Raw genomic sequence first — 26,364 nt, 5'->3', positions numbered from 1 at the left:
AGGAGGGTATAGTGAGGGGCATAGCTATCAGGAGGGTATAGTGAGGGGTATAGCTATCAGGAGGGAATATAGAGGGGCATAGCTATCAGGAGGGTATAGCTAGGGGCATAGATATCAGGAGGGTATAGTAAGGGGTATAGCTATCAGGAGGGAATATAGAGGGGCATAGCTATCAGGAGGGTATAGCGAGGGGTATAGCTATCAGGAGGGAATATAGAGGGGCATAGCTATCAGGAGGGTATAGCGAGGGGCATAGATAGCAGGAGGGTATAGCGAGGGGCATAGCTATCAGGAGGGTATAGCGAGGTGCATAGCTATCAGGATGGTATAGCGAGAGGCCTAGCTATCAGGAGGGTATAGTGAGGGGCATAGCTATCAGGAGGGTATAGTGAGGGGCATAGCTTTCAGGAGGGTATAGCGAGGGGCATAGCTATCAGGAGAGTATAGTGAGGGGCATAGCGGGATAGAGGGGCCACGGCTATCTGGAGGGTATAGCGAGGGGCATAGCCAACTGGAGGGTATGGCGAGGGGCATAGCTATCAGGAGGGTATAGTGAGGGGGTTAAACTTAATTAGGCAAGTCTGAACTAGCTGATGATTTGGTCAATGAGGGATGATTTTGATCAATATATGAAAGGATCTGAGAAGGTGTAGAAATGTTTACAGGAGACCAGAATTTGGGGGCCATGACTATAAAACAGTTAGTCTTAAATCCAATTGGGAATTCAGGAGAAACATCTTTACCCGGAGGGAGAAAGAGAGAGAGAGAAAGAGAGAGAGCGAGAGAGTGAGTGAGAGTGAGAGAGTGAGTGAGTGAGAGAGAGCGAGAGAGAGAAAGAGAGAGTGAGAGAAATAGAGAGAGAGTGATAGAGAAAGAGAGTGAGAGAGTGAGTGAGTGTGAGAGAGTGGTGTGAAAGTGGAATTTGCTCCCATGGAGAGTGGTTGAGGTGAACAGTATTGATTTAATTTAGGGGAAAACTGGATTAACACACAGGAGAAATGAATAGAAGGATAGTGGATTGGGTGAGATGAAGAGGGAGCTGGGTGGAGGATTTTGTGAATAGGCAGCACGGTAGCACAGTGGTTAGCACAATTGCTTCACAGCTCCAGGGTCCCAGGTTCGATTCCCGGCTTGGGTCACTGTCTGCGGAGTCTGCACGTCCTCCCCGTGTGTGCGTGGGTTTCCTCCGGGTGCTCCGGTTTCCTCCCACAGTCCAAAGATGCGCAGGTTAGGTGGATTGGCCATGATAAATTGCCCTTCGTGTCCAAAAAGTTGAGGAGGGGTTATTGGGTTATGGGGATAGGGTGGAGGTGTGGACCTTGGGTCGGTGCTCATTCCAAGAGCCGGTTCAGACTCGATGGGCCGAGTGGCCTCCTTCTGCACTGTAAATTCTATATTCTATATGCATAAGCAGACATAATGTAAATCCTCCTACAGAAAATATATAAAAATGGCAATGAGCAAGGCCAGAGTAACATGGATGATGCAAACGATTAAAGATTTAATACAACAAGGAGGAAGCATTTGATTAAAGTAAACCCCCCCAACCCTACCCCCCCCCCCCCATTGGAGAGGGTGCAGCATGGGATCGTCCCAACCACCCAGAGGCTAAAGGGTTAACTTATGAGGACTGGTTGCATTAATAGTTTGTATTCGCTTGAATTCGGAAGGTGGGTAGGGGATCAATTCAAGATGTTTACAGTTATAAAAGGGTTCAGGAGGGTTGCCCTCTGGTGGGGGCAAGTCCACAATAAGGGGGAATATTCTTAAAACTAGAACCAAGCGTTGCAGAAATTAGATCCGAAAGCACTTTCTCCAACGAATGGTAAACCTAAAATTCGCTCCCCTCAAGGAGGCTGTGGATGTGGTGTCTCCGATACCCTGTACATTTGGAGCAAACTCTCCCCACTTGTATACATCAGCCGCCTTGCAATAAAGGCCCCCACCCCATTGGCCTTCCTGCTGTACCTGCGCACTAACATTTTGTGATTCATGACAGTCCGGTCCCTCTGGACTGCAGGAAGATGGGACTCAAGATAAGATCAGCCAACAGCTACAAGGGCTGAGGTGCTTCAAGAAGGCAGCTCACCACCACCTTCTCGAGGGCAATTAGGGATGGGCAATAAATGCTGGGCAATACCTTGGTGGGCATGCTTACCTTCATGGGACGAGGCATCGAGTATAAATTATGTTACACTTATATAGAACGTTGGTTAGGCCACATTTGGAATACTGTGTCCAATTCTGGTCACCGCACTACCAGAAGGATGTGGAGGCTTTGGAGAGAGTACAGAAAAGGTTTACCAGGATGTTGCCTGGTATGGAGGGTATTAGCTATGAGGAGAGATTGAATAAACTGGGATTGTTCTCCCTAGAGAGACGGAGGCTTAGGGGCGACCTGATAGAAGTTTATAAAATTATGAGGGGTATAGATAGGGGGAACAGTTGGAGGCTTTTTCCCAGGGCGGAAATGACAATTACAAGGGGGCACAAGTTCAAGGTGCGGGGGGAAAAAGGTTCAGTGGAGACGTACGGGGTAAGTTTTTTTTACACAGAGGGTTGTGGTGGCCTGGAATGCACTGCCAAGTGAGGTGGTTAGTGACCATTAAGACCTATCTGGATAGGCACATGAACAGACGGGGTACAGAAGGATAGGCGGTTGGTCTCGATAGGACACTTGACGCAGGCTTGGAGGCCCGAAGGGCCTGTTCCTGTGCGGTATTGATCTTTGTTCTTTGACTTGCTGGACTGAATGGCCTGATCCTATTTCTTATATTTGTTTGGTGGGGGTCAAATTATATTTTCAAGAGGGGAAAACAAAGAGAAATTACTTCACCAAGTGTTCAGATCTGGAATGCCCAGTCTGAAAGAACGGTGGAATCAGACAGAGTAGGAATTTTCATATTTGAAGAGAGCTGATTTTCAGGTTATGGGGAAAATGGTGTGGTGCGCAAGAAAAATGGACAGTTTTTTCTAAAAGCTAGCATACGTATGATGGGCTGAATGGCCTCCACCTGTGCTGTAAGATTCTATAACCTTTCACTTCCGTCCAGTAGTCGTCTTTTCCATCTTTCTTCGCACCCATCTCCTGTGTTGAAGAGTTGAACTGCAACGAGCAAAACCCAGTCAATGCCAGGATTACCAGAGAACCTTCAACATCGGAAAGTGTCTCAAGGAGCTCCACGGGAGTAACGTTCTCAAACAGGACAACACCATTCAGACAGGTGACCAAAATCGCACTCAAAGGGGTGAGCTAAAGAAGCGAGAGATGGAGGATCAGAGATATTCGGCGAGGGGCTTAGTGCCTGGAGAGTCGACGGGACGAGCACCTAGAGAGGGGTGAAGGGAATATCGATAGGGGGGTGGGAGGGGACCGCAGATCCAAGGGTCTCAAACAATCAGAAGGGGGGGGGGGCCAATGAGTGGATTTGAAAACAAAGACAAACATGTTAAATTTGTCCCGTTGGTTGGACAGGGAGCTGATCCAGGTCAGTCAGCAGAGCGAATGTTTGGGTGAATGGGAAGGGGTTAAGAAAGAGGCAGCGGAGTCTTGGATGTCAAATTGAGGAGGCAGGACGAGAGGGGATAGAAGATGCGAGGCTGCCGAAGAGGGCACTGAACGAACCCAGTCTGCAGATAACAAAAAGGACACTTCGATGTCAGAAGGCCATACTGCGCATAGGTCACCCAGAGTAAGAGTAATCTCCAAATTTCTACTACTAAAAATTACACAGCCTTGCAACGCAGCCAGGGCCGCACGGTGGTTAGCACAGCTGCTTCGCAGCGCCAGGGACCCGGGTTCGATTCCGACCTTGGGTCACCGTCTGTGCGGAGTCTGCACATCCTCCCCGTGTGTGCGTGGGTTTCCTCCGGGTGCTCCGGTTTCCTCCCACAAGTCCAAAGATGTGCAGGTTAGGTGGATTGGCCGTGCTAAATTGCCCCTTTGTGTCCAAAAGGTTAGGTGGGATTACAAGGATAAGGCGGGGGGATTGGCCCTAGGTAGGGGGCTCTTTCGGAGGGTCGGTGTAGTCGATGGGCTGAATGGTTTCCTTCTGTGCTGCAGGGATTCTATGATACGGACGGGATTTGGTGTGCACATCAGTAATTATTTTTTAAAGTAATTTAAAAGTACTGCTTTCATCCATTTGTATGTGAAGTATTGGAATAATCGTCTTGGTCACTTAGTCCTAGCCATTTTTTATATTTTGAACAATAATTGTCTATACAGTGATAAATGGACCTTTCTATTGGCACGGTGTAGATTCCATTGAGATAAGTCCAACATTATGCCTATCTTACCCATTTGATCCACATATTATTATTATTTTTTTAATAAACATTTTATGGAGGGGTATTTTTGATATTGTTAACAACAACAAAATAAACAATGTACATGAAATTAGAAACATAGTGCAAAAGCCGTCTCCCTTCCTTTCAGGTCCCACCTTTATTAACCCCCTACTCGAAGCTAAACTAACCCCATCCCCCTCTGCTTAATTTCCCGCGAAGAAGTCGATGAACGGTTGCCACCTCCGGGCGAACCCTAACAGTGACCCTCTCAAGGCGAACTTGATTTTCTCCAAACAGAGAAAGCTAGCCATGCCCGATAGCCAGGTCTCCGACTTCGGGGGCTTTGAGTCCCTCCAAGCTAATAATATCCGTCTCCGGGCTACCAGGGAAACAAAGGCCAGAACGTCTGCCTCTTTCTCCTCCTGGACTCCCGGGTCTTCTGACACCCCGAAAATCGCCACCTCTGGACTCAGTGCCACCCTTGTTTTTAACACCGTGGACATGACATCTGCAAACCCCTGTCAGAATCCCCGAAGCTTCGGACATGTCCAGAACATGTGGACATGGTTCGCTGGTCCTCCCGCACATTTTGCACACCTGTCTTCCACCCCAAAGAATCTGCTCATCTACGCCACTGTCATGTGAGCCTGGTGAACAACCTTAAATTGTATCAGGCTGAGCCTGGTACATGTTGCGGACGTGTTGACTCTACTCAACGCATCTGCCCACAGACCATCCTCTATCTCTCCTCCCAGCTCCTCCTCCCACTTGCGCTTCAGCTGCGTCTCCTCCGACCCCATAAGCTCCTTATAAATGTCAGAGACGCTCCCTTCTCCTACCCACCCTCTGGAAACTACCCTGTCCTGAATCCCCCTTAGCGGTAGTAGCGGGAATGTTGTCACCTGTTTACGTAGGAAGTCCCGCACCTGCAGATACCTGAATTTGTTTGCCCTCGCCAACCCAAACGTCTCCTCCAGCGCCCTCATACTCGGAAAGCTCCCCTCTTTAAACATATCCCCCATCCTCACAATCCCTGCTCTCCGCCATATCCGGAACCCCCCATCCATACTTCCCGGGGCAAACCGGTGATTATTACAGATTGGGGACCAGACCGATGCTCCCTCTGCTCCCACATGTCTCCTCCATTGCCCCCAGACTCTCAGGGCTGCCACCACCACGGGGCTGGTGGAGTACCGTGCCGGCGGGAATGGCAGACGCGCAGTTACCATCGCCCCACGACTGGTGCCCTTGCATGAAGCTGCCTCCATACGCTCCCATGCCGACCCCTTCCCCACCACCCACTGACTGTGAGAAGTGGCAGGTCCGGGAGGCTTCCAGCATCCCGGATGGCTTCATCTGCAGAAAGTGCACCCAACTGGAGCTCCTCACAGACCGCATGGTTCGGTTGGAGCAGCAGTTTGATGCACTTAGGAGCATGCAGGTGGCGGAACGCGTCATAGATCGCAGTTATATAAATGTGGTCACACCCAAGGTGCAGGCAGAGAAATGGGTGACCACCAGAAAGGGCAGGCAGTCAGTGCAGGAATCCCCTGTGGTTGTCCCCCTCTCGAACAGGTATACCCCTTTGGATACTGTCGGAGGGGATAGCCTATCAGGGGAAAACAGCAGCAGCCGGAGCAGTGGCACCACGGCTGGCTCTGATGTTCAGAAGGGAGGGTCAAAGCGCAGAAGAGCAATAGTCATAGTGGACTCTATAATCAGGGGCACAGATAGGCGCTTCTGTGGACGTGAAAGAGACTCCAGGATGGTATGTTGCCTCCCTGGTGCCAGGGTCCAGGATGTCTCCGAACGGGTAGCGGGCATCCTGAAGGGGGAGGGCAAACAGGCGGAGGTCGTTGTACATATTGGTACTAACGACATAGGCAGGAAGGGGCATGAGGTCCTGCAGCAGGAGTTCAGGGAGCTAGGCAGAAAGTTAAAAGACAGGACCTCCAGGGTTGTAATCTCGGGATTACTCCCCGTGCCACGTGCCAGTGAGGCTAGAAATAGGAAGATAGAGCAGCTAAACACGTGGCTAAACAGCTGGTGTAGGAGGGAGGGTTTCCGCTATCTGGACCACTGGGAGCTCTTCCGGGGCAGGTGTGACCTATATAAGAAGGAAGGGTTGCATATAAACTGGAGAGGCATAAATATCCTGGCCGCAAGGTTTACTAGTGTCACACGGGAGGGTTTAAACTAGTATGGCAGGGGGGGTGTGCACGGGAGCAATAGGTCAGAAGGTGAGAGCATTGAGGGAGAACTAGGGAATAGGGCCAGTATGGCTCTGAGGCAGAGCAGTCAGGGAGAAGTTGCTGAACACAGCGGGTCTGGTGGCCTGAAGTGCATATGTTTTAATGCAAGAAGTATTACGGGTAAGGCAGATGAACTTAGAGCTTGGATTAGTACTTGGAACTATGATGTTGTTGCCATTACAGAGACCTGGTTGAGGGAAGGGCAGGATAGGCAGCTAAACGTTCCAGGATTTAGATGTTTCAGCGGGATAGAGGGGGATGTAAAAGGGGTGACGGAGTTGCGCTACTGGTTAGGGAGAATATCACAGCTGTACTACGGGAGGACACCTCAGAGGGCAGTGAGGCTATATGGGTCGAGATCAGGAATAAGAAGGGTGCAGTCACAATGTTGGGGGTTTACTACAGGCCTCCCAACAGCCAGCGGGAGATAGAGGAGCAGATAGGTAGACAGATTTTGGAAAAGAGTAAAAACAACAGGGTTGTTGTGATGGGAGACTTCAACTTCCCCAATATTAACTGGGACTCACTTAGTGCCAGGGGCTTAGACGGGGCAGAGTTTGTAAGGCGCATCCAGGAGGGCTTCTTAAGACAATATGTAGACAGTCCAATTAGGGAAGGGCTGTACTGGACCTGGTATTGGGGAATGAGCCCGGCCAGGTGGTAGAAGTTTCAGTAGGGGGGCATTTCAGGAACAGTGACCACAATTCAATAAGTTTTAAAGTGCTGGTGGACAAGGATAAGAGTGGTCCTAGGGTGAATGTGCTAAATTGGGGGAAGGCTAATTATAACAATATTAGGCGGGAACTGAAGAACCTAGATTGGGGGCGGATGTTTGAGGGCAAATCAACATCTGACACGTGGGAGGCTTTCAAGTGTCAATTGAAAGGAATTCAGGACCGGCATGTTCCTGTGAGGAAGAAGGATAAATATGGCAATTTTAGGGAACCTTGGATAACGAAAGATATTGTAGGCCTCGTCAAAAAGAAAAGGGAGGCATTTGTCAGGGCTAAAAGGCTGGGAACAGACAAAGCCTGTGTGGAATATAAACCCTCTGTTTAAGAAGGGTAGCAAGGATAATCCTGGGAACTACAGGCCGGTGAGCCTTACTTCAGTGGTAGGGAAATTACTGGAGAGAATTCTTAGAGACAGGATCTACTCCCATTTGGAAGCAAATGGACGTATTAGTGAGAGGCAGCACGGTTTTGTGAAGGGGAGGTCGTGTCTCACTAACTTGATAGAGTTTTTCGAGGAGGTCACTAAGATGATTGATGCAGGTAGGGCAGTAGATATTGTCTTTATGGACTTCAGTAAGGCCTTTGACATGGTCCCTCATGGTAGACTAGTACAAAAGGTGAAGTCACACGGGATCAGGGGTGAACTGGCAAGGTGGATACAGAACTGGCTAGGCCATAGAAGGCAGAGGGTAGCAATGGAGGGATGCTTTTCTAATTGGAGGGCTGTGACCAGTGGTGTTCCACAGGGATCAGTGCTGGGACCTTTGCTCTTTGTAGTATATATAAATGATTTGGAGGAAAATGTAACTGGTCTGATTAGTAAGTTTGCAGATGACACAAAGGTTGGTGGAATTGCGGATAGCGATGAGGACTGTCTGAGGATACAGCAGGATTTAGATTGTCTGGAGACTTGGGCGGAGAGATGGCAGATGGAGTTTAATCCGGACAAATGTGAGGTAATGCATTTTGGAAGGTCTAATGCAGGTAGGGAATATACAGTGAATGGTAGAACCCTCAAGAGTATTGAAAGTCAAAGAGATCTAGGAGTACAGGTCCACAGGTCACTGAAAGGGGCAACACAGGTGGAAAAGGTAGTCAAGAAGGCATACAGCATGCTTGCCTTCATTGGCCGGGGCATTGAGTATAAGAATTGGCAAGTCATGTTGCAGCTGTATAGAACCTTAGTTAGGCCACACTTGGAGTATAGTGTTCAATTCTGGTCGCCACACTACCAGAAGGATGTGGAGGCTTTAGAGAGGGTGCAGAAGAGATTTACCAGAATGTTGCCTGGTATGGAGGGCATAAGCTATGAGGAGCGATTGAATAAACTCGGTTTGTTCTCACTGGAACGAAGGAGGTTGAGGGGCGGCCTGATAGAGGTATACAAAATTATGAGGGGCATAGACAGAGTGGATAGTCAGAGGCTTTTCCCCAGGGTAGAGGGGTCAATTACTAGGGGGCATAGGTTTAAGGTGAGAGGGGCAAGGTTTAGAGTAGATGTACGAGGCAAGTTTTTTACGCAGAGGGTAGTGGGTACCTGGAACTCGCTACCGGAGGAGGTAGTGGAAGCAGGGACGATAATGACATTTAAGGGGCATCTTGACAAATATATGAATAGGATGGGAATAGAAGGATACGGATCCAGGAAGTGTAGAAGATTGTAGTTTAGTCGGGCAGCATGGTCGGCACGGGCTTGGAGGGCCGAAGGGCCTGTTCCTGTGCTGTACTTTTCTTTGTTCTTTGTTCTTCCTGATCATGGCTATATTCGCCACCCAGTAATAGTTACAAAAATTTGGCAGCGCCAGCCCGCCCTCTCCCCGACTCCGCTCAAGCATTACCTTCCTTACTCGCGGGATCTTGCCCGCCCAAACAAAGTCAGTGATCACTTTGTTGACCCGTTTAAAAAAGGACCGTGGGATAAAGATGGGAGACATTGAAACACGAACAGGAATCTCGGGAGGACCGTCATCTTCACCGTCTGCACCCTCCCAGCTAATGACTACGGGAGCGCGTCCCATCTCCGAACATCATCCTTCATTTTGTCTACTAGTCTGGTCAGATTTAATTTATGCAGCCGGTCCCATTCCCGCGCCACTTGAATGCCTAGGTACCTAAAGCTTCCCCCTACTAATCTAAACGGCAGCTCCCCCAATCGCCTCTCCTGTCCCCTGGCCTGGACTGCAAACATCTCACTTTTCCCCATATTTAGCTTATACCCCGAAAACCGGCCAAATTCCCCTAGAATCCTCATGATTTCATCCGTCCCCTCTATTGGGTCTGATACATACAGAAGCAGGTCGTCTGCATAGAGCGAGACTCTGTGCTCCTCCATCCCTCCTCCAATCCCCCACCCCCCCGGACCAGCCCCTTGAGGCTCTCAGTGCAATTACCAACGGCCCTACAGCTAGCCCGAACAACAGTGGGGAGAGGGGGCATCCCTGTCTCGTCCCCCGGTGCAGACTAAAATAGTCCGATGTTGTCCTATTCGTCCGTACGCTTGCCACAGGAGCCTGATACAGCAACCTGACCCAGTCAATAAAGCCCCGCCCAAATCCGAACCGCCCCAGTACCTCCCACAGATAATCCCATTCTACCCGATCAAAAGCCTTCTCTGCGTCCATTGTGATCACTACCTCCACCTCCCTACCTTCCGGGGGCATCATGATCACGTTTAACAACCTTCTTACATTGGCCACCAACTGCCTACCCTAAACAAACCCCGTCTGGTCCTCCCCAATAATGACAAGAACACAATCCTCAATCCTGGAGGACAAAATTTTGGCCAGCAATTTAGCATCCACATTCAACAGGGATATCGGCCTGTAGGACCCACACAGCTCCGGGTTCTTGTCCCGCTTCAGAATCAGCGAAATCGTGGCCTGTGACATCGTCGGGGGCAGCACCCCTCTTTCCCCATCTTCTCCAGCATCCTCTTTATAAACTCCACATCATCCCAATTTGGCGCATACACATTTACTAATACCACCCGCACCCCCTCCAGTTTCCCACTGACCATAATGTACCGACCTCCCACATCCGAGACTATTCTACCCGCCTCAAACACCACCCGCTTGTTGATCAGGATCGCGACCCCTCTAGTCTTTGAATCTAGTCCCGACTGGAAGACCTGACTGACCCGGCCTTTCCTCAATCTAATCTGGTCAGTTACTCTGAGGTGCGTCTCCTGCAACATTACCACGTCCGCCTTCAGTCCCCTATAAGATGCGTGAACACACGTGCCCTCTCGACCGGCCCATTTAATCCTCGAACATTCCAGATGATCAGCCTAGTTGGGGGGCTCATTGCCCCCCCCTCGCCGATCAGCCATCGTCTTTTTTGGGCCCGCCGCCAGCCCATGCTCTGCGCCTCCACCGGCCCGCCCCCAGGCAGCCTCCTCCCCCAACCTCCTCTCTGTTCCTTAGCCCAAGTCCCTCCCCACATATTATTTCTGATCATTACTCACGCTTACTCCACAATCAGCAGGTGGTTGTCATGGTAACAAAAGCAGAGTATTAGGACGTTCTTCCCCTGACATTATCTTATGAAAATATTCCTCGGGTAGTTTTGTTTTTAAAAAGGAAGCCCCTCCCTCCTGCGTCCTGACTGAGAGAAGCAGCACCAGCAGCTGGGAGGTGGGACTCTGGGTGTGGTGACGGAGGTGGGACCTCCTGCCCCCAGCAGCAGTTCCGTTACATTGTGGGAGGAGAGCCCAGCGAGATGTCTCTGCTGACAGCCTAACGGCTCACCCCCATAGGTCCACCCCCATAAGACGTAGGAGCAGAAGTAGGCCATTCGGCCCATTATGGCTGCTCCTCCAATCAATGAGATCATGGCTGAAACCCCCTCCCGCCCCCCACCATGCCTACATCAATGGAACACATCTTTACTCCTCGGCCATGGTGCACACAATCCCCACCGTTCTTGCCAACTCCTCGCCGTCTTTTGAAGAGAACCCAACATAGTTTTACACCCAAATTTCCTTCTCCAGTGATACGGCGGAGTTGTGATTATAGAATTTACAGTGCAGAAGGAGGCCATTCGGCCCATCGAGTCTGCACCAGCTCTTGGAAAGAGCATCTTATTTAAGCCCATGCGTCCAGCCTATCCCCGTAACCCAATAACCCCACCGCACCTTTTTTTGGGGACATGAAGGGCAATTTAGCATGGCCAATCCACCTAACCTGCACATCTTTGGGAAGAAACCGGAGCACCCGGAGGAAACCCACGCAGACACGGGGAGAAAGTGCAAACTCCACATCGACATCCGAGGTCGGAATTACCAGTGATTATGTTATTAAAACCCGTAATCCAGAGGCCTGGACTAATATTCTGGAGACACCAGAGGCCTGGACTAATATTCTGGAGACACCAGAGGCCTGGACTACTATTCTGGAGACGCCAGAGACCTGGACTAATATTCTGGAGACACCAGTTCAAATCCCACCACAGGAGTAAGGAGAAGTCACACGGCACGGAAGAGGCCATTCATCATAACTGTGCTCACTCATTGAAAGCACTATGCAGTTAGTCCCAGCACACCATCTCCCTCCCACCAACACCCCCCCCCTCCCCGCAATCCTGCACAACCAATTCCTTTTTATGTCATAAGGCAAATTAAGGTGTAAGAGTAACCATGGGAACCCTACATGTTTATTCTTATTGTTGGTTATTCGATGTGCACAGAATAAAATTTTTTAAAAGTGTTAACTTGCACAGAAGGTTGGCTCACAAGGCCGTGCCGCCCCCCCCTCCCCCTCCAGAGGGGGCGGTATTGGGCTAGTGATCTACAGACCCAGGGTCATGCTTTAGGGGTCTGGATTCAATTCCCACCGTGGCACATGATCTCTGGAATAGAAATCTTTCATTTTGCCCCCTGCCTAGGCCCAACCACCCCCCCCCTCACCCTATCTCCGTAACCCCACGGTACAGCAAGGTAGCACAATGGTTAGCACTGTTGCTTCACAGTGCCAGGGACCCGGGTTCGATTCCCAGGGTAACTGTCTGTGTGGAGTTTGCACGCTCTCCCAGTGTCTGCATGGGTTTCCTCCAGGTGCTCCGGTTTCCTCCCATAAGTCCAGAAAGATGCGCATGTTAGGTAAATTGGACATTCTGAATTCTCCCTCCGTGCACCTGAACAGGCGCCGGAATGTGGGGACTAGGAGATTTTCACAGTAACTTTGTTGCAGTGTTAATGTAAACCTACTTGGGACAATAAAGATTATTATTATTGTTATTATTAGTTTAGTGAGGGCCATGAAGAATCCAGCACGAGTTTTAAGGATACAAAGTAATAACATTTATTTACAATAACATACATATATAACAGCAGCAGCAACTTCCCTTGCTGCACACTCCTTCCTGCTGGTTCCAAACTGGCCAGCTTTATTTATACTTGGGAGTTTACTAATGGTTTCTCCGCCCCCCCCTCATTGGGGAAGCTCATACTCCCATAGGATTGTGGGATTGTCATTAGTCCCCAGCCAATGGTAAGCAGACAGGTTATAACAATTAGGGGCCAACTTATCATGGTAAATCCACCTAACCTGCACATCTTTGGACTGTGGGAGGAAACCGGAGCACCCGGAGGAAACCCACGCACACACGGGAAGAAAGAGCAAATTCCACATCGACACCCGAGGTCGGAATTAAACCCGGATCCCTGGCGCGGTGCCAACCACTGTGCCACCGTGCCAGCCTCCGGAATAAAAATCTAACGATGACCATGAAACAATTGTCGTAAAAATCCGTCTGGTTCATTAATGTCCTTTAGGGAAGGAAATCTGCCGTCCTTACCCGGTCTGGCCGACATGTGACTCCAGACACACAGCAATGTGGTCGACTCATAAATGCCCTCGGAAATGGCCGAGCGAGATGCTCAGCTCAAGGGCAATTAGGGATGGGCGGTACCTGGAGAGGTGCCCACATGCCATAAATGAATTATTTTGGAAAATGAGGTCAGATTGCTCCCACCGGGACATTGAGCTATCACAAGGGGATTAATCCTTTGACGAGAATCATTTGACGTAAGTTGGCCCCTGTGTTTCCTGGTGTTACTGCAGGTGGCCACACTTCAAAAGGTACTTCACTGGTCCGCAAACACTTTGAGGATGTCCCTGAAAGGTGACTGACATTCTTTCCTTCTGTTGGTTCAAAGGGACTCACCCACCGTGGAAAATAAAAGAAAAAGTGTTTGATATAAAAATGTAGAAACAATTTGCAATGCTGACGGTGGGAAATAATGAGCGACGTTGAGCAGGTTTGTACCCTCGAGGTGGGATTTTATTATCAGCCTCGAACCACATAAAATTCCCAATAAAGGAAATATTTGAGGGGGGCAATTCAGACACAGCAGACCAGAGATTGGTACCAACATGTTGGAGATGGGGGACGAGAGAGAGGCAGGACATGGATTATTAGACGAAAACAGTACTTTGGACAAACAAGTTGGATTTATGTACATTTTTAACATTCCCCAGTACCTCAAGGAAATCGTAGGAGTTTATCAAATAAGTGTGGATTATGAGTAAGGAAGGGACAGGTGATCAAAGGTTTGGAGAAAGAGGGAGGCTTCAAGGAGCATCATAAAGAAAGAGGGAAAGGAGGAGAGATGGAAAGGTTTATCGAGGGAATCCCAGAGCTTAGGACCCCGGAAGCTGAAAGGAAAGCAGCCCACGTAGGAGGGACAGAAATTGGGGATGGTGGAAAATACAGAATTATAGGAGCACAGAAACGTGGGAACACACAAGAGTCGTAGAGACAAGGTAAGCAAAACATTTTCTCACAATGAAAATGCAACAAATTTGAAATGAAGGTTGAGGGCAGTACGGTGGCTCGGTGGGTTAGCCCTCCTGCCTCACGGCGCCGAGGACACGGGTTCGATCCCGGCTCTGGGTCACTGTCCGTGTGGAGTTTGCACATTCTCCCCGTGTTTGCGTGGGTTTCGCCCCCACAACCCAAAATGTGTGTGCAGGTTAGGTGGATTGGCCACGCTAAATTGCCCCCGAATTGGAAAAAATGAATGGGGTACTCGGAAATGACGGTTGTAAGGTGGGGGATGTTGCTGTCAACAAGAGTTTACACTGCAACGAGTGCGTGTGAAATCAAGAGAGTGGGAGTGCGTGAGAACGAGAGCGAGAGATGGAGAGCGCGTGAGAACGAGAGCGAGAGATGGAGAGCGCGTGAGAACGAGAGCGAGAGATGGAGAGCGCGTGAGAACGAGAGCGAGAGATGGAGAGCGCGTGAGAACGAGAGCGAGAGATGGAGAGCGCGTGAGAACGAGAGGAAAAGAGAGCGAGAGAGTAGAGTCAGCAAGAGAAAGAGGGCATGTGACAACGAGAACAAGATTGAGAGAGAGAGAGAGAGCAGAGTGCGTGAGAACAAGAAGGAGAGAGCGGGAGCAGAGAGAGCAGAGAGAGCATGCATGAGGACAAGAACAAGGGGGAGAGAAAACGAGAGAGCAAGCAAGAGGTAGAGCGGAGAGGAGAGAGTGAGGGAGATTGTCAACTTGTTGGAACATGCATTTACTAGGAAGAAGGTTAATGACACACCACCTGTCCACCATCGAAGGACACAAACTGTATACTTTGGTATAAGTGAAATTCTAGATAGCCTGAGAACCATTAAACCCCCATGGACACCTGAACTATATCCAGGGGGACTTAGAAAGGCAAGGCACTGGCAGCATGGTGGCACAGTGGTTAGCACTGCTGCCTCACAGCGCCAAGGTCCCAGGTTCGATCCTGGCTCTGGGTCACTGTCCGTGTAGAGTTTGCACATTCTCCCCGTGTCTGTGTGGGTTTCGCCCCCACAACTCAAAGATGTGCAGGTTAGGTGGATTGGCCACGCTAAATTGCCCCTTAATTGGAAAAAATTAATTGGGCAAAAAAGAAAGGCAAGGCAGGAAATTTGAGAGGGTACTGACAAATCATTAGAGGAAGTCAAATGTCATGGGGCGCGACAGACTGAAAACTGGAAAATAAAGTCCCAAATTCCAAATGGAAAACATCCTTTGATAATTGACAGAACCAGACTCACCATGACAATACCAGAACTGAGAGGGTTTAACCCTTAGGAAAGACTAACAGGCTCGAGGAAAGCGAAGGATGTCCGGAGGGTGCGATAGGTGCTATGTAAACGCAAGCCATTCATTTTCCTCCCAAAGCCACATGAGCGATAATTAGTTTCCAACTGGTGTTAGAACTATCGGTGCCTCTTGGCAACAGGCAGCGAGTGAGCAGCCCAACCTGACCCCCGACCTGACCCCCATGGTTCCAGATCCCAGTACAACCCAAAAGAAATGCCAGGGAACCTGTAAACTCCCTCAACGTTACTGGGCGCCTGGAACACGGGGTCACATTCTCAACCGAGGGCCGCCATTTGGGACAGAGATGGGGATAAATTTCTTCACTGGGGGAGTTGAGAGTCTTTGGAATTCGCATTCCCAGATGGCGGAGGGTGCTCACTGCTGAGTTCTAGACAGAGGTCAGGGTAGATATTTGGGAACCATCATGGGCACGGAGATTGGTGCGAGAAGGTGGAGTTGAGCTCATTGAATAGCAGTGCTGGCTCGAGCTGGATAATGGCCCACGACCAGCCCTTGTTCCTCCTGTCGAGGGACAAATGCAATTTATCAGCTTCACAAGGCTGATGATCGGAGCACAGAGTTCCCCAGGGAGGAGGGCACAGGCTCCCCACTGCGTGTTGCTCACGTGCAGGCCACAATGACAGATCCAGAAAAGGTCACTTTACAATTTAATCTGGAAAGAAAATGCCTCAACTCAGTCGGAGACCAAACAATCATGACAGTGATAATTTAATGTCAGGCCCACGCAGAAGCCCAGCAGACCAGATAAAGCCTGCAGCGAGCAGGATTAAAGAGGGCAGCTTCAAGAGGTGTCGCTGAGGCAAATTGCAGGCTTGCCTCTCAGGGAAAGCCAGAGAAATGCTCGGGCGAGAAAGGAATAGAAGAATGCGTTAACAGGTGAGCTGGAGAAGTGCGAGAGGAGGCTGGTGTGGAGCATGAAGTCCAGCAGGGACCAGTTGAACCCAACGACCTGTTTCGTTGCTGTAACTTCCACATCTGGCTGGCATGGTTAGTGGTGCAGATCATTTTTTAAATATAAATTTAGAGTACCCAATTCATTTATTTTCAAATTATGGGCCAATTTAGCGTGGCCAATCCACCTAACCTGCACATCTTTGGGTTGTGGGGGCGAGACCCAGTTTCCTGGTCAGTCATACTGCCGAAAGCAATGGAAAACCACGGCGGTACATTGCCGATTGTAACCATGAACCAATCCAGTGGAAGATGCTGTTGCCAAAGCATGGACGCGGTACTCAAAGGAGGAGTTGACCGAGCATCCACTGCTTTTAGTGGGACGGAATTCCACATTCCCACCACCCATCCCGTGAAAAGAGGTTTCCCCTCCTCTCCCAACGCAGGTCCCACCCCAGTTTCACCCTGACGGAATTTTTAACGGGTCTGGAATCTCGCCCGAGGGGGCGCGGCAAAGTGACAGATTGCGAACCCCGCCCTCGGCCTTACTTGGGTTGGGTTGCAGCAACACTTCGGTCTGACGGAGGATCTTCTCTGTCCAGTTCTTGGTGCTGTCGGCACGGCTCAGCAGGTTCTCAAAGTGCGCGTCCAGCTCGGTTTTCTCCGCCTGTCCAAGCTTCTCCCCTGTGAACTGGGAGAGAAACCGTGTGAGACAACGTGAATCCGCGCACAGGCGCTCGAACCCTCAAACAACCCTACGCCACTGGCTGGTGAACAACTAAACAAAATGTTCATCGTCGTACTTGAGTATGGCTTGAAACCCCCCCCCCCCCCCCACATGTTGTCAAAACATTTCATCTTGCACTCACCAGGACAATTCGCTGAATGTAAAGGGAACAACAATTTATGCTGCATGAGAAGAGAGTGATGATTGGTTGACAAGTGGACTCTGATTGGTAGACGCGTTACCATGGAGCATGCACCAGTCAACTGATGGCAGTCAATAAACTGCCGAGCTTCAACAACGTGTCTTTTTCAACAATACAAAAGTAATATTCTTTGACAATTGGTCAACAGATGACAAATCATTATTCATCACACAACAGGGTCACTGTAAAACTCGTATCAAACGGGTTGGTCGGAATTTGAGACAATCCGATTAGTCTGATGATCGCTGTTTACTCGCACATGTGAGCGAGTGACTCTCAACATATTCACGATAAACAAGAAAAAACCTGGTTTCTTCTGAATAAAATAACAGTTTGTAATTAGAACAGGAAGAGGTCATTCAGCCATCAAGCCCATCCCACTATTCAGTGATCATGGCGGATCTGGCTCTCATTTTTAGATTAAACACTCTAGGCCAAGACTCCCCAACTAGTAAAGATGAGAGAGATTGACGGAAGGAGAGGGCGAGACAGAAAGAGAGGCAGAGAGAGACGGAGAGGAGTGAGATGAAGAGGAGGAGAGGGGGAGAGGAGCGAGACGGAGAGGAGGAGAGGGGGAGAGGAGCGAGACAGAGGAGCGAGACGGAGAGGAGGAGAGGAGCGAGACAGAGAGGAGGAGAGGGGGAGAGGAGCTGGATGGAGAGGAGGAGAGGGGGAGAGGAGCGAGACAGAGGAGCGAGACGGAGAGGAGGAGAGGAGCGAGACAGAGAGGAAGAGAGGGGGAGAGGAGCGAGATGAAGAGGAGAGGGGAAGAGGAGCGAGACGGAGAGGAGGAGAGGGGGAGAGGAGTGAGACAGAGGAGCGAGACGGAGAGGAGGAGAGGGGGAGAGGAGACAGAGTGTTAGAGGCAAAGAAGAGGTAAAGTGCATGACTGGGAAGATTATTTCTTTGATGTTGAACATTTCCTACATCACATGAAGTTTTCAGATTAAAATAAGCATTAGTTTATAATCTTTAATGTAAACTCTGCTGAGGCGTTCTGGTGTCCTACAGCTCTCTGACACATGGTATCAGCACAGGAATGAGGAGTAGTTGCAAAATGCCAGCTATTCTGGCCTTGATCTTGAAACACGATCTTCTCTGCCCAGAATGAGTGGCTGTCATCTTCATCTCAGTGTGTGTGTGGATCGCAGTTTGACATTACCCGGTCTTAGAATAAATAGCCTGACAGTGCAGAAGGAGGCCATTCGGCCCATTGAGACTGAACTGACCCTCTGAAAGAGCACTCAAAGTCCACTCCCCCGCCTTATCCTCAAAAATGCGAGTTCTCAGTTGCACTCAATCACCGAGCAGCTGGACGGGAAGGTGCTCGAGGAGCCGGTATTGTCCCTAGGAGCTCAGCGCAGAGAAATGCCAGACTCATGGCTTCATAAGCAACAAAAAATAAAAAAAGGGGCTTGTTCCAGTCCCACCTTCAATGCCAGGTCGACCTCAACAGAATGAGAAATGTTGCAGATCAATACTTAAATTCTTCTAAATTATGGTCTCTTGGCAATGATTTGCTGGGGAGGTGACGGACCAGGCCGGGGAGGGGGTGACGGACCAGGCTGGGGAGGTGACGGACCAGGCCGGGGGGGAGGGGGTTAAGGACCGGGCCGGGGAGGTGACGGACCAGGCCGGGGGGGAGGGGACGGACCAGGCCGGGGGGGGAGGGGGTTAAGGACCAGGCCGGGGAGGTGATGGACCAGGCCGGGGAGGTGACGGACCAGGCCGGGGGGGAGGGGGTTAAGGACCAGGCCGGGGGGGGGGAGAGGCTTAAGGGCCAGGCCGGGGGGGGGGGGGGGAGGGGACGGACCAGGCCGGGGGGGGGAGGGGGTTAAGGATCAGGCCGGGGAGGAGGGGGTTAAGGACCAGGCCGGGGAGGTGACGGACCAGGCCAGGGAGGTGACAGACCAGGCCGGGGAGGTGACGGACCAGGCCGGGGAGGTGACGGACCAGGCCGGGGAGGTGACGGACCAGGCCCTGGGGAGGTGACGGACCAGGCCCTGGGGAGGTGACGGACCAGGCCCTGGGGAGGTGACGGACCAGGCCCTGGGGAGGTGACGGACCAGGCCCTGGGGAGGTGACGGACCAGGCCCTGGGGAGGTGACGGACCAGGCCCTGGGGAGGTGAAGGACCAGGCCCTGGGGAGGTGAAGGACCAGGCCCTGGGGAGGTGCCAACTCCGTTTGGACATATTCCTGGAGGATTCAAGATGTCTCACCCCCCATTGGCCAGACCCCAAACCACTGCCATTGGTTGTCCCAAACATCAATCCAGATAGTGCCCCACCCAATCAGAAAGCAAACACTCCCACCCAATCATAAAGCAAACACTCCCACCCAATCAGAAAGCAAACACTCCCACCCAATCAGAAAGCAAACACTCCCACCCAATCATAAAGCAAACACTCCCACCCAATCAGAAAGCAAACACTCCCACCCAATCAGAAAGCAAACTCTCCCACCCAATCAGAAAGCAAACACTCCCACCCAATCAGAAAGCAAACACTTCTTCCACAATTGGAGCAGTTGGAGGATTCCTTTTTTATAAAAAATGTTTTATTAAGCATTTTTCATATTATACAGAAGGTAAGCGTGAACAAATATTGAAAACAAAAATATATATACAATCGTTTTTTCTTCCATTATTTACATCTTTTCTTATTTACAATGGTCGCCGCTTCTGGTTTTATTTTCTCCAGTAGGCGTTCATCTCTAACTGGGTCCACTGCCTCCCTCTTTTCACCCTGGCCCCCTCCCCTTCTAGTCGTCTGGTGTGCCTTCCTCCCTCATCGGTTCTTACATCCTGTTCCAGTTTGGTTGGTGTGACGCCGTGTATTTTATTATTCGTTGGACGTGGTTGGGCTCGATGCCTCTTTATTCCCCCCCCCCCTCCCTCCCCCCCCCCCGCCCCTCCCTTCTGTTTGAGTTTGTTGGGATTCTTATTTTACCTTCTTTTAAAAAAAAAAAAAATTTTATTAAAGGTTTTCATAAAATATCAATAACAAAATGAAAAAGAAACCCAACAGGGTTAAGTACAAAACACAATCTAAAAAAGCAACCCCCCCAAACCCCTCCCCCTCACTGTACATAAATAATAAATTAACATTAACACCCCGACTTAAGACAACAGGTGTACACACCCCCTCAGACCCTTCCAGTGTAAATAACATAAACAAAAATAAAGTAAACCCCCCCCCCCCTCGAGCTGCTGCTGCCATTGACCAATGTCTATCGTTCTGCCAGAAAGTCTAAGAACGGTTGCCACCGCATAAAGAACCCTTGTACCGACCCTCTCAAGGCGAATTTCACCCTCTCCAATTTAATGAACCCTGCCATATCGCTGATCCAGGATTCCACGCTTGGGGGCCTCGCAACTTTCCACTGAAGGAGAATCCTTCGCCGGGCTACCAGGGATGCAAAGGCCAGAATTCCGGCCTCTTTCGCCTCCTGCACTCCCGGCTCCTCTGCCACCCCAAATATTGCGAGCCCTCAGCCCGGTTTGACCCTGGATCCTACCACCCTCGACACCGTCCTTGCTACGCCCTTCCAAAATTCCTCCAGCGCTGGGCATGCCCAGAGCATATGGGTGTGATTTGCTGGGCTCCCTGAGCACCTAACACACCTGTCCTCACCCCCAAAGAACTGGCTCATCCTTGTCCCGGTCATGTGTGCCCTGTGCAGCACCTTAAACTGTATGAGGCTGAGCCTCGCGCATGAAGAGGAAGAGTTCACCCTCCCTAGGGCATCTGCCCACGTCCCCTCTTCTGTCCTGTACTGTGTGTGGCATCAGCCGTGGGAATTCCACCACCTGCCGTCTGGCAAACGCCCTTACCTGTAAGTACCTGAAGGTGTTCCCCGGGGGGAGCCCGTACTTCTTCTCCAGCTCACCCAAGCTCGCGAACTTCCCGTCCACAAACAGGTCCCCCAACTTTCGTATCCCTGCCCTGTGCCACCCCGAAAACCCTCCACCTGTTCTTCCTGGGGCGAACCGGTGGTTCCCCCGTAATGGGGTCCACGCCGAGGCCCTAACTTCCCCCCTATGCCGCCTCCACTGCCCCCACATTTTGAGGGCCGCCACCACCACCGGGCATGTGGTATACCTCCTTGGAGGGAGCGGCAGCTGCGCCGTTGCCAGTGCCCCCAGACTCGTACCCACGCAGGACGCCGTCTCCAGCCTCTTCCATGCAGCCCCCTCCCCCTCCATCACCCCCACTTGCGCACCATTGTCGCATTGGCGGCCCAGTAGTACCCACAGAGGTTGGGCAGCGCCAGCCCCCCCTATCTCTACTCCGCTCCAGGAACACCCTTCTCACCCTCGGAGTCCCTCGCGCCCACACAAACCCCATTATACTCCTGTTAACCTGCCTGAAAAAAGCCTTCGGGATAAACACGGGGAGGCACTGGAACAGGAACAAAAACCTTGGGAGCACCGTCATTTTGATTGACTGCACCCTACCCGCCAAGGACAGCGGCAACGCGTCCCACCTCTTGAACTCCTCCTCTATTTGCTCCACCAGCCTTGTAAAGTTAAGCCTATGCAGGGCCCCCCCCAGCTCCTGGCCACCTGGACCCCCAAATATCTGAAGCTCCTCTCCGCCCTTTTTAGTGGGAGCTCACCAATCCCCCTCTCCTGGTCCCCTAGCTGAACAACGAACAGCTCGCTCTTCCCCATATTGAGCTTGTACCCTGAAAAGTCCCCGAATTCCCTAAGAATCCTCATTACCTCCGGCATTCCTCCCACCGGGTCCGCCACATACAGCAGCAGGCCGTCCGCATAAAGCGACACCCAATGCTCCTCCCCACCACGCACTAACCCCCTCCAGTTCCTCGACTCCCTCAGTCCCATAGCCAGGGGTTCAATCGCCAGGGGTTCAATCGCCAGTGCAAAGAGCAGGGGGGACAGGGGACACCCCTGTCTCGTCCCTCGGTGCAACCGAAAGTACTCGGACCTCCTCCTGTTTGTGGCCACACTTGCCATCGGGACCTCATACAACAGCCTAACCCACCTGACGAACCCCTCCCCAAACCCAAACCTCTTCAGCACCTCCCACAGGTACCCCCACTCTACCCTATCGAAGGCTTTCTCAGCGTCCATCACCATCACTATCTCCGCCTCCCCCTGCCTCGCCGGCATCATGATAACGTTCAAAAGCCTCCGCACATTCGCGTTCAACTGTCTCCCCTTCACAAACCCCATCTGGTCTTCATGGATGATCTGCGGCACACAATCCTCAATCTTCGTGGCTAAGTCCTTCGCCAGCACCTTGGCATCTACATTTAGCAAGGAAATCGGTCTGTAAGACTAACATTGCAGGGGATCCTTGTCCCGCTTCAGGATCAAGGAGATCAGTGCCTGGTTAAGTGGGCTCGGCGAACCACTTTCAGCAGCATTAGGCTTAGCCTTGTGCACGTGGAGGTGGAGTTGATCCTGTTCAGTGCTTCTTTCCAGAGTCCCCACCCTATTTCAAACCCTAGATCTATCTCCACTTTTCTCTTCTCATCCAGTGGAGAGTGTACCTTTCCCAGTAATCACCCATACAGGTCCCCACAGTTACCCCTCCCCAAGATGTCTGCGTCCAGCAAGTCCAATAACAGTGATTGTTACAGTGGTCGTGGGTATGTTTTTGTTTTCCTATGTAAGATGTTTCGGCCTGCATGTATCTTAGCTCGTTTCCCCCATCAGCTGCAACTCCTCGGTCAGTTCCTCGAGTGTTGTCAGTACAGAAGTCCCGAACTGTCAGCGTCCTCCGTCCTGTCTCCACCTTTTGAAGGTGGCGTCCATTGGCGCTGGTGCGAACCTGTGGTTATTGCAGATGGGGGCCTTAACGGACATTTTAGTTAATCCGAAGTGCTGTCGCCGTTGGTTCCACGACTGAAGTGTTGCTTTCACCACTGGGTTCGTCGAGTGTTTGTTTGATGGGGATGGAAGCACAGTCTTGGTCTCAGAGGGAGGTCCGCGTCCAGGAGCCATCCTCCATTCATACCGACTCGGCTGCTGACTCCTTTATCCACCCCTTTACCCCTCTCCGCAGTTGCCGCCCAGTGGGTAATATTGATGGTTTGGGAGGGCCACGCCCCCCCGTCCCCATGGTTCCCATTCTCTGCAGTACCTTTGTGGGGATCCTAGGGTCTTCCTCCCCCACCACCACACAGACAAACGCCATGATCAGTTTTTCTAATGAGTTGAAGAAGGCTTGGGGATGTAGATCGGAATGGATCTGAACAGGAAGAGGAACCTGGGCAGCAGGTTCATCTCGATCGTCTGCACAGATTCCTGACCACGGGTCAAAAAAAATCACCCCCCAAATACAACATCTTTAAGATTAAACAAAACTCCGCCAAAGAAAATTACAAGGAAAATACGTTTTTTTTTAAAAAGCCACAATTATTGTTTTTTGTGTCGCGAAGATTAATCTTCAATTTCAGGAGGGTAGGCAGCACTTAATTAAATGTTACGGTGACATTCTACAACAAACACATCAAGATGTAACTCACTGGGAATGCACCACGTGATTGTTGCCACAAATAAACAAGGCGCTGGTACAATCAGTGGCGGATAACTCAAGAGATTGTAAACATAGATCAGCTGAGCTGGGATGTTACAGGAATGTGCTGTCACATCCCAGTTTGCCTCGCTCAGCAAGCGTGTGTGTGTGTGTGTGTGAGAGAGAGAGAGAGCGAGAGGTTCTATGTGTGTGTGGGTCAGCATGTGTGTGTCAGTGTGTGGGCTTGTGCGTGTGCATCAGGCAGTATGAGGGTACGTCTCAGCGTGCGAGTGCGTCAGCGTGTGAGCGTATCTACAGCAGTCAGTATGCATATAGAATTTGCAGTGCAGAAATAGGCCATTCAGCCCATCGAGTCTGCACCAGCTCTCGGAAAGAGCACCCCACTGAAGCCCACGCCTCCACCCTATCCCCACCTCAGGGGCTGGTTTAGCACAGGGCTAAAGAGCTGGCTTTTAAAGCAGGCCAGCAGCACGGTTCAATTCCCGTACCAGCCTCCCCGAACAGGCGCCGGAATGTGGCGACTAGGGGCTTTTCACAGTAACTTCATTTGAAGCCTACTTGTGACAATAAGCGATTTTCATTTCATTTCATTTCACACTGAGGGCAATTTATCACGGCCAGTCCACCTAACCTGCACATCGTTGGACTGTGGGAGGAAACCGGAGCAGCCGGAGGAAACCCACGCAGACACGGGGAGAACGTGCAGACTCCGCACAGACAGTGACCCAAGCCGGGAATCGAACCTGGGACCCTGGAGCTGTGAAGCAACTGTGCTAACCAACTGTGCTGCCCCGATGTGTCAATCTGAGTGTGACAGTCAGTATGTGGGTTTGTGTGTGCGAGAAAGGCTACTTTGTACTTTAAATATGTGTTTTTATCTTTAATAAACATAGACTGATACCATTCCAAAGGCTGTCTTATGGATATTTAAATTAAGCTGTCACTTGAACAGGAGAACTGGCAGTCAAACAATCTAACCGAGCGAGACAGAAGGTGAGACTCCAGAAGGAACACGCAAAATAACAATTTAATTTAAAAAAACATTTCAACATTAAGATAAACTGATAGCTGTTCAGGAGGGTAAGTGCGTGTGTTATGTGTGTGTGTGTGTCAATAAGTATGTGTATCAGTCATTCTGTGCATGTGTCAGTACGTTGAGTTTGCGTGTTAGTAGGTGTGTCACATGTGAGCATCAGTATGTTACGTGTGTGTGTCCGTGTGTGGGTGTGAAGGTGGTACTGCTACCTCCCGCCTTGGGTGACTGTGTGGAGTTTGCACTTTCTCCCCGGGTCTGCGTGAGGGTGTCACTCCGGAAGCTCCAGTTTCCTCCCACAGTCCAAAGATGTGCAGGTTAAGTGGGGTTAGGGGAATAATGGGGAGGAGAGTGGCTAGGTAGGGTGTTCTTCCGGATAATCAGTGCAGACTCGATGGGCCGAATGGCCTCCTTCTGCACTGTAGGGATTCTATGCGTGGGTCAGTCAGTATGAGGGTGTGTGGGTCAGTCAGTATGAGGGTGTGTGGGTCAGTCAGTATGAGGGTGTGTGGGTCAGTCAGTAGGAGGGTGTGTGGGTCAGTCAGTATGAGGGGGTGTGGGTCAGTCAGTATGAGGGTGTGTGGGTCAGTCAGTATGAGGGGGTGTGGGTCAGTGTGTGAGTGAAAGGCTACTGTGTACCATTTTAAATTGAATATTTTCAGATATATTCAAACAGCATTTGTTACTTTAATAATTATGGACGGATCCTGTTCCAAAGTCAGTAATTTGAACCGTCACTTGAACACAAGAACTGGCAGCCAAACAAACTGCAACCGAGCGGAACAGAAGGTGAGACCTCAGAAAGAACACGCAAAATAACAATTTAATGGGATTTTAAAAAATATTTGAACATTTGGATAACCTGATCAGGAGGGAGGGTGCGTCTTGGTGCAATCCCTGTATCTGGGCCAGGAGCTGTGTGTTCAAGTCCCTCCTTAGGCCAAAGAATAATGTGGCCCAACAATTTAAGAATCAATCATTAATAAAGTCAATATTTGCAAGGTGCTGTTTTCAATGTTTCTGATCAAAGACATTGGGCGCGATCCCCCCCCCCCCCCCCCCACGCCGGGTGGGAGAATCGCCGGGGCACCGCGCGGATCGCACCACGCTGCCCCGACCCCCGCACGCGATTCTCCCCCCCCCCCCCCCCCGGAAACCGGCGGCGTGCGATTCGCACCGGGCCGCTCGGAGAACCAGCGAGCGGCAATTCCCCGGCCCGGATGGGCCGAGCGGCCGCTACGACATGAAAGGTTCCCGCCAGCGCCGTCCACCCCTGGTCGCTGCCGGCGGGGACGCTGGGGGGCGGCCTGTGGGGGGGGGGGCCTCCTTCAGCGGGTTGGCATCCAATGGGGTCTGGCCCGTGATCGGGGCCCACCGATTGGTGGGCCGGCCTCTCCCCCCCCCTCCCCGGGCCTGCTTCCTTCCACGCGCAGCCCCAGAATACCGGCCCCGTGCATAGGACGTTCCCCACGCATGCGCAGGGCGGCGCTGCCCAACTGCGCATGTTGGCGCGGCACCCATTTGCCGCCGCACAAGGAGGCTGGAGCGGCGTGAATCGCTCCGCTGGCCCCCTGTGGGGGCCAGAATAGGTTGTGTCCGGGCCCTGTTTGCGCCGTCGTGAAAC

General features: G+C 51.2%; 1 protein-coding gene across 6 annotated transcripts in view; it reads right to left on the bottom strand.

The window, feature by feature from the left end:
* Positions 1 to 26,364, bottom strand: part of LOC140399294 (endophilin-B2-like) — a 134,890-nt gene that overhangs the window by 65,948 nt on the left and 42,578 nt on the right. For all 6 annotated transcript variants that reach the window (XM_072488784.1, XM_072488781.1, XM_072488783.1 and 3 more), the window contains exon 2: positions 16,821 to 16,962. In XM_072488784.1, the coding sequence (XP_072344885.1) occupies positions 16,821 to 16,962 (142 nt within the window). The remainder of the gene's footprint in view (positions 1 to 16,820; positions 16,963 to 26,364) is intronic.

Source organism: Scyliorhinus torazame, chromosome 22 (assembly GCF_047496885.1).
Source record: "Scyliorhinus torazame isolate Kashiwa2021f chromosome 22, sScyTor2.1, whole genome shotgun sequence".
In the NCBI taxonomy this organism is placed as follows: Eukaryota; Metazoa; Chordata; class Chondrichthyes; order Carcharhiniformes; family Scyliorhinidae; genus Scyliorhinus; species Scyliorhinus torazame.
This window is presented reverse-complemented; position numbering and strand designations above follow the sequence as displayed.